General features: G+C 42.3%; 1 protein-coding gene across 4 annotated transcripts; it reads left to right on the top strand.

Moving 5' to 3' along the window:
- The first annotated feature begins 1,238 nt into the window (after nucleotides 1-1,238).
- LOC135903075 (uncharacterized) lies at nucleotides 1,239-7,509 on the top strand. Of its 4 annotated transcripts, none has more exons than XR_010564703.2 (5): nucleotides 1,239-1,391; nucleotides 4,256-4,318; nucleotides 5,736-5,797; nucleotides 5,909-5,952; nucleotides 6,578-7,509. XR_010564703.2 is itself a non-coding variant. In XM_065433441.2 (5 exons), the coding sequence occupies exons 1-5, from the start codon at nucleotides 1,331-1,333 to the stop codon at nucleotides 6,892-6,894; spliced, it is 498 nt and encodes a 165-aa protein (XP_065289513.1). In that variant the 5' UTR covers nucleotides 1,264-1,330; the 3' UTR covers nucleotides 6,895-7,509. The 4 variants fall into 4 exon arrangements, 2 of the variants coding, with proteins under 2 accessions (XP_065289513.1, XP_065289514.1); XM_065433441.2 differs by having other exon boundaries at nucleotides 1,264-1,391; nucleotides 5,736-5,748; XR_010564704.2 differs by lacking the exon at nucleotides 4,256-4,318 and having other exon boundaries at nucleotides 1,275-1,391.
- The last annotated feature ends 719 nt before the right edge of the window (nucleotides 7,510-8,228 follow it).

Genomic DNA, 8,228 nt, shown 5'->3' with positions numbered 1-8,228 from the left:
ACTGCCGGCTCCCCCAGAAGGGGGAGGGGGCATGTGCCACTTGATAGAGGGCAAATTGCTCTTTTATCATTGTAATTTAGCTGCCGTGTGCTAAGGTAGGCGAACTCCGACAATCACCGCCAATTGTGCCTGTAGTGGCACCCGTTCTCTTTGCACAGCACTGGTTATTGAGATTGAGGTGCAGTCCCTTTGTCCTTAAACCGGAGCATTCTTTGGGATGCCATACATTTGCACCCTAATTGGCATGTCACGTTCGCCGGCCAACTTCAACCAACTACTCTGAAGTTATACTCAAAGCTCTCTTTAGGTTTGCACGAAGTTGCGGATCAAGACCCGTGATTATATTGTGCCCAGACGAATGTCATCACCGCAGCTGAATTTTGGAATTAGGGAGCCTAGCGAAATAGAGGACCAACTTATGCATTTGAGCATAGCACGTGGCTTATGTCCCTAGAAACGCCATGCCACACGAATAGGACGTTAGTGCGTTATGCTCCCATAAAACTGTGTTGAAGAATAAAGGAGATCGTAATAAGTGTCGAAAATAAAACATTCCATGAAAACTTTCATTCGCAGAGAAAAACTGTTCAGTACTGCTTTTTATATTCTTGGAGACGTGTACAATGCACTCCACGAATTCGTTCTTTTAGAAAGTTTGTGTCCTTTGCAAGCTATTCAAAAGGCATCACGTTTCAATTCTTCTCTCTATCGTTTCCTGTTTTCTCAGAAAGCGTTGCTTGCAATGTCTTTGTGTGGCAAAAGAAACGTCGCGGAAGGTACCGAGTATAATTAGTAAATATCACAACAAGACAGGCTCGCGTAGTGCAGAAAACATATTCGTTTATAAGTTGTCTTATAACCTATGATGAAGCAAGATAGCTTTATTTAGGTATACTCTCCCGTTATGAAATATTGTGCACGTCTGAACACCACATTCTTTATTGCGGCCAAAGCACATTGCAAATGTAATAAACTGTATTATTTATAATTCGCAACAGCCTGTGGCACCATCTTTGCTGCTCAGACATTATCTATGCAGAAACGTGCTCCTGGCCAGACTTTGTACACGGTGATAAATTGTGGTCGGCGAAACCAACGTCACACTGTCGCCGTTGTTTTTCGCACGGTACTGAGTCCACACAGAATGGAACGCGCGTAGACTTTGTATCATGACCTTGACGTTATCTCACGCCGCTATGTGGCGCCCCAGTTTTTCTGTACTTTCCGCATTATTCACTATGACTGATAAACCTTGAACGTCTGCGTCTAGCACGAGGCAATATCAGGATCGGACATCCGCTTTCCTTCGTATAAATAGGCGCCGCAAGGAATGTTTTCTCAGTACCCTGCGACCAGACAACTGCACGTATTTCTACTTCACTCCGACAAAGGTAAATATAAGCGAAATACGCACAATTTTATTGGTGTTTTTATTGGTGTTTTATATGTGTTGTTAAAGAAAGTTTCTTCTGTGAATTTGTTACGTCGCTATAGGCTAGGGAACCTAAAAAAATCAGTCATCAAGGTTCTGGCGGCATCATTAGTCTCTATACTCTGTATTTTACATAACAGGCAACGCTGCCGAATGTACGCATGTCGCCTGTTCATGGAAGTCTCGCTGAGCGCATTTAACAATGCGTTTGATTTAGACTGGCACCTCTTCGGTATAGGTAACCAGATTTACCTATTACTGTAAAAAAGACTGGCATGTGGGCTCTCCGAATTGGTCTAGCTTCAACTTGTGTGTACATACAACTTGGGTAAACTTGGGGTCACCTATAAGTCGACCCAGTCATGCTCAGACTCAGGCTAGACTCTGAGTGAGACCGAATGAGTGCAACTTTGGTTAGTCTTGAGTCCACGTAAGCCTGGCTGAAGGAAAATTCAGTAAACGATTCTCACGGAGCACTCGCAAAGAGAATTCCAACAGAATCAAAGTTGGATGCGTACTTTGTAAGCGATAGCTTTGTAATTATCCCCTAGCAAATCATGTTAGGTTGCACTCCGCCTGTTCATCTTGCAATATCTAGTCAATCAGGTCCTGTTGATATTACCATTATTCTTATTCACTACTTGCACTGAGCCGAAGCGTAGTTAAATTATTCTGAACCAGAACCGAACAGTTTTGGGTTTCGGAACTCATTAAATACAACTAACGTAGCTGGTGCCAAACATTACAGCCATATTAAGTGTTATGCGTGTGTGGTTGTGTACGCTGGAGGAGACAGTTCGCACTCGTGTGGTAAGCGAGCACTGTCGTTTGTTATTCTCTTTTTGCTAAACTTTCTAATGAAGACAACATTGGCGTATAATACAGATAAGCGAAGGGGATAAGTGCTGCTTGCTGGCGAAGTGCACTCGGAAAGACTTCTTCACAGGCGACGATGAAACGCACGCAATTCACAGTAGTTTAGTACCTCTGTACACTTCACAAGAACATGGTAACACCATTGATCACCTTATAGTTTATGTCTTCACACTTTGATACAGGGAGTATACTTCTTTGTTCTTGGGTCCTCGCACAACTTACTGGATCGAATGGATAAAATTTATTGCGAAGGACGTAAGTTTAGCGAAGGACGTAAGTCTCTCTTACACGGAAAGCATGAACTCATGCGCTTAATACCAGCTGGGTAAAAAAATTGGGTATCCAAGACTCAAATAAGGAGCAACTCACATAGGCTCATAAGTACAGATACGGCCGTACTCATTTAGACCCACTCAGACTAACATGCACGTAAGCACACATGGGCAGTGGGTATGATTTAGGTTCATACTGAATATGTGGGTGTAAGTGTGAGGAACCATGCACAGCTGCTGGATGGCGTGAATCTATCAGTGTGTGAGCGTGAGTCAGTGTTGCCAATCATGCATATTTACATGAGTGGGTGCATTCCGGATACATGGACGTGAGTTTGCATACGAGTGAACATTAGTAAATGTAAGTGGACGTTATCAGAAGCGTGAATGAGTACGTGTGAATGTGAGCATAAATGTGCGCAATGGAGTGCGTGGCAGTTCCTGTCAGTACACTTCAGTGTGATCGCTACTTTAAAGCAAGCTCTGATCTTGCTGTGAATGAGGGACTCTTCTTTAGCTGGTGCTTCAGATGAGTGAGATAACCGTGAGTTCGAATAAGGGGACTAAGTGAGCTATTCCATGTTGTTTAATGAAATCTGACGCCGAGCTCGTCAAGCCTTCAGTGAAACTGTTTGTAATTTTGTGTATCTGAGGGAAATCGAGTGTAGTCCAAGAGCATAGGTGTCTGAGTGAGTCTTGAAAGTCTGTAGAAGAGTAGCCTGGCTGAATATTTATATATATATATATTGGTGAGCCTGATCTTGAGATGCTACTGCATGCGACAGCGCAGTAATATACGTAAATCTTGTGAGCCTCAAGGAAATAATAGATAATTTGGGAGTCTGAACGAGTTTCGCTTGGCTTGACGATCTATGCAGGGGGAGACGGGGGAGTGAGGGGTGGGAAGGGGGGCCCTTTGTATGGAACTGCTTCATGTATTACAACTGCAAAACGTGGTTGTAAACGTTAAGTCAACGTAAAGATATATGGATATTTCTGCGCCCACTATGCAATGTGTTCTGCTTTTTGGGCACGAGTGCAAGATGGTATTTGTGGTCACTGATCCCAGACACTTGGCACTCCGTAGTTTGGTTGCAGAAGATGTTCAGATCAGCAAAATATCGTAGGAAAAGAATCAATATATTTTTGCGACATAAAAGTGAGAGAGTTACTTTTATATTGATTTACTTGATGCATACCTATATTTACTTTTCAATGTAACATGCTGTTTCTGGTCGCCAATGCAAATAGTCAGGTAAATATCTACAGCTTTGGTAGCATTTCTGGCTCTGCAGGAACGGGAGTACGAAACTTTAGGTGGGTGGCCGTCAGCGCCTTCGAGACAGCCTTGTCCTGCAAGGTAGACCAACACCATAGATCGATACACCGAAGCGCTTGTGAAAAGGGAAATCTATTTTGCCTTCCAATTGGTTTCTGTGGCAGGGTGTGACCTTATCACTGGGATAATTTAGCAAACCAAAGCGCCAACTTTCACGAAATAGCGAGAAATGTTTGTGTCGTAACAAAATAGCTTTCTCCTTTGTACTGAAAAGGCGTGCCCTACGTTTGACCCCGGCACACATTCTGTCTGGTAACGAAAAAAAAGGTAGCTTTAATGTTGTCTATAATTGAGCAGCGCCGGAACGTGAATGTGTTCTTTTTTTTCTTCCGGCAGACAGCGATTTCGCGATGCAGACATTCGGAATCATCGTGTGCTTAGGACTTTTAGCAACAGCATGTGAGTAGAAATCAGTACATTTATTTGAATTTTTTATGGGACTGAGAACAATCCAAAGCATATTTCAATTCAAACGAAAACTGGTGAACGGCCGCATACGTCTGCGATAGAGGTACATTATATTGTTTAAGGCAGACATCATGCGGACAGACCATCTAGCGGGTAGAAAATAAACCCAAGGAATTAAGTTGTTTGGCTTATATAACATCCGTGTAGCATAAAACACAGGCAGCTTTCACACGCTTTTGCAAATACACCCAAAATGACGAATGAGGGTGCAGGCTTCATACTAAGAAAACTGTGAAATGCCCTTCTCACAAGTAATATTTACACGAACCTCTATTTTACGCAGTGCAACGCATGTAACTAGCAGGCTAAAATTTACCAGAACATAATTTACACGAATGACATCAGAGTGTATGTTACCAATAAAAGTTATGTTCTGCAGCTTTACGGGCCAGAGCCACAATATGAGCATGAGATACACTGTAGTGGAGGACTCAGGAATATTTTGAACACATCTGGTTAGTTGCCATGCATGAAATGCGCCGAATATGGACGCTTTCCATCTAACTGCGGACACTCCGGCCGTTATTCGATCCTGTGTCTTTGGGCTTAGCCGTGCAATTGGCTAAACCACAAGGCCACCACGACGTGTATATCACAAGTAAACTAGGTGATGCGGGCGAACCTATATGCCTACTCTCCCAATTTCTGGTTTCAGAAATTATGACAAAGTCATTGTCATGATATCCATGATGAAGCGTAATTTGCGCGATAGTGTGGCTGTCACTTGCTTCCACAGTACGGACGCCACAGCCCCACCAGTGAGACGCGGCTTCTCCGTGACATTTCGTACTTTCATCTAAACAAGAATTCATTAGATGGTGTTGCTTATACTGCAAAGTAGTTAATAACGTTGTTCATGACGTGGGCACTTCAGTTGCCTGTAGGAGTGAGATAAGTTTGGAAATTATAAACTCAACAAAAAGCAAGGCTTGCTAAGACAGTGAAGGGCACGTGTTTAAGGAAAATGGATTTGTAATGCCTGGGCTGCGTTAGCACTGCTTCTTCCTTGATGACTCCTTCATCCGCTTGATCAGTACCCGAAAATATTCACGGATCGCCCAGCTCACACCGGCACACACATTACGCTGCCTGGCGGTGGCTTGCGAAGCTTTAAAACTTGAAATTCAATTATTTTGTAAAATTCCCGGCCTCGTCGTAAAAATGGCTGTCATGCCAGCGTGTGGGCTTAGCAATCTCAATACCATGACAATTGAAGAGATCGCCAAGTTATTCGTTTAAATGTAGTGGTGAAATTGCCGATTACCTACAGTATAATTAAATAAAATGTGATTTCTCGTGATTTGAAAGCAAAAGCATTACAGCTGTTACTTTCTTTGCCCCTTTGCAGGTGCGGCCACCCTGTAAGTATACAGGAACCCTGCTTGGTCATCCGTTCAAATTTTGGATTCGGTGAAACTTTCTGCAAATTTACACACATTTCATTTCTAATCGAACAAGGTTCTTTCCTTTATTTCATTACAAAAGGTGAGTGAAGATATTTTTGTTTATTTTTCTTTTCAGTAAGTCCCCGGAAAATGAGCATGCACTTCAGCAAACGGAGCAAGGTACTGTCCATATCTTTATCTTGAAAATGTCATACTTACGATCTTTATAATGCTGAAGTACTTGTTTCAGGATTCCCGCTAAATTTACATAGCAGAAAGGTATACCCAAGTAACAAAAACCAGGCAGTCCGTTCTGCCATGATTCAAGAAACATTAGACTACGAACATTGCGGTTTTTCTTTTTGTTGCTCGTAAGGCGGGAAACGTAACTGAAAAGCCTGTTTATTAAATCAAATCTTCACTGACTGAATCGCAGTGACGGATAGGTATTAATATTTTGGACAATACAATCATATAATAGGATGGTGTCGCAAAATGTTAGTCTAAGAAATGTAGACTGCTATGTTCCTTTATCCTGTTTTGCGAGAAGATACGGCAACGTTTGTCATAGATGAAACCGATTTTAGGTATCCTACATCATACAGTAGAGATACAAAAGACATAATATATTGGTCGCCTTGTTTAAGAAATTTAGTGTTCTCTTGTGCAAGGTTAGGTGAGGGTTGATCTTTTCCTCCAGTCTCCAGGCTTTGTGTATGACACGCTGGCTCTTTAGGTTATGGAACGTCTTGCAACAATTTTCAGCAAATATGTGACCCCTACTTTCATGTCATATCTTCCACAGAGAAAAAGCTCCAGGCTTCTGTCATCCAGCTTTGGGAATCAGTGGTCAGATGGATTAAAACTAACAAGGGGTTAGAGCCGGCAGAGTTGCAGCAGCGTCTCAAGAGGCTAGTGGACGAGGCTGTCAAAGAATGCAATGTACTGGACGTCCTAGAGGACAAAGACGACGCGGAAGACGACAGTGATGCCGTGGTCGAGTATGGACTCGGCAAGAAGTTGAAGAAGTGGAGGAAGAAGGCGAAGAAGGCCCTTGTCGACGCTGCGAAGGCGGTCGCTGTTAACAAGGTGGTCGGTGCCGCAGCTGGCGCTCTCGGATGAAGAATGTCAAGTTTGCAGAAAAAGAACCGACATCTTTGAAAGGCATTTCCTTAGGTCACCAAAGACTAAGGTCGTAGTGTGATATTACTAACCAATGAAAATAATTTATCTATTAAAATCTTTTTTGTTGTTGAAAGATAAACATGCATCTTTTATTTTTGCTTTCGTTCGAACAGCGTTCGACTAGGGAGAAAGTAAAGCCCAATATTTTGCGTACAAGACATTATTATGCATTGCATGTATCTCACTATTATGCTAGATCTATATCGGGCATAGTTTTGAAGTTGCACTGAAAGTTTAGAAATCGCCCGTGCCAGCTAGACAATTGAAGTCTTTCAACTAAACTATCCTATGGAGTGGACATGCCCTCCACAATAAAGCATCGTCCGTGACTGACTAACTGAATTCATTACGTTGCACTGTGTTATACGCTGGCAAAACAACGACAAGGAAGACAAGAAGGACGCGCACGGACGAAGCATGCACTACCAACCCTCTATATTTGTTAAAAAGCACTTTCATATAAAATGTATGTCCCTCCTTGCCGCGCCCCTTTTTGCACTTTGTATATCGACGCGTTCTCTAACAAAAATAAAGACTTAGTTGTTTGCCCTTCGTCTGTTCACGTCCTTCTTCCCTTCCTCGTCATTGTTTTGCCATTGTAATGCTCACTGCAACTTAATTATGGGCGTTCACCAAACAGCCCCTTGCATCAGCCTACTTAACGCGACTAATTAAAAACCTAATAATTCCTTTTACTGAGTATTTCGCGGCAAATATTGAAATTTACGAATTATGAGGAGTGCATTTGCAAATAACATTGGCTAAGGCAAAATTGTGAGTATGCTACCTGTTTTAGAAATGCATCGTCAAACTAGCGGTAAAGCCTGCCCTGCTGTTCGGCAACAGTTATTCGTGCAAAGAAACCGCTGCCGAGAAATCTCTGTTTAAAGCCTGCAATCACAAAATGAATTTGAGCACCAATGCATTTCATCACACACATACTAGCATCTGTCATTTTTCTAAGCGCTGTCAGAAGGTGTTTATATTATGTTCCAATGGATTTTCTTCTTTGGCAAAAAGAATTTTAGGGCGACGTGTACCTTAACGGAAACAAATCACTTCGCACTGTTTTATTATTTCCATAAACTTCGTAATCCGTAATTTACACGTTGACAATACAGGAATTAACGAATTGAGCTAGTTGCATTTTATTAGGTCATTGGAGGTAAGCAACTCGAATGTTACTCTACAGTTCGGGTCTCGACCCTGAACTACGTAAACTTCGTCTTGTTCCTATAGAGTAATTTGTCCTTTTTTAAAAGCGTCATGCA

The sequence above is a fragment of the Dermacentor albipictus genome, chromosome 1 (genome assembly GCF_038994185.2).
Source record: "Dermacentor albipictus isolate Rhodes 1998 colony chromosome 1, USDA_Dalb.pri_finalv2, whole genome shotgun sequence".
Taxonomy (NCBI): Eukaryota; Metazoa; Arthropoda; class Arachnida; order Ixodida; family Ixodidae; genus Dermacentor; species Dermacentor albipictus.
This window is presented reverse-complemented; position numbering and strand designations above follow the sequence as displayed.

Excerpts from the sequence above, each read along its gene's own strand:
- LOC135903075 (XM_065433441.2), top strand. The coding sequence starts at position 1,331 with ATGTTTTCTCAGTACCCTGCGACCAGACAACTGCACGTATTTCTACTT. Across the intron at positions 1,392-4,255 it reads TCTACTTCACTCCGACAAAG|ACAGCGATTTCGCGATGCAG; the intron begins GTAAATATAAGC and ends TTCTTCCGGCAG. Across the intron at positions 5,953-6,577 it reads ACTTCAGCAAACGGAGCAAG|AGAAAAAGCTCCAGGCTTCT; the intron begins GTACTGTCCATA and ends TATCTTCCACAG.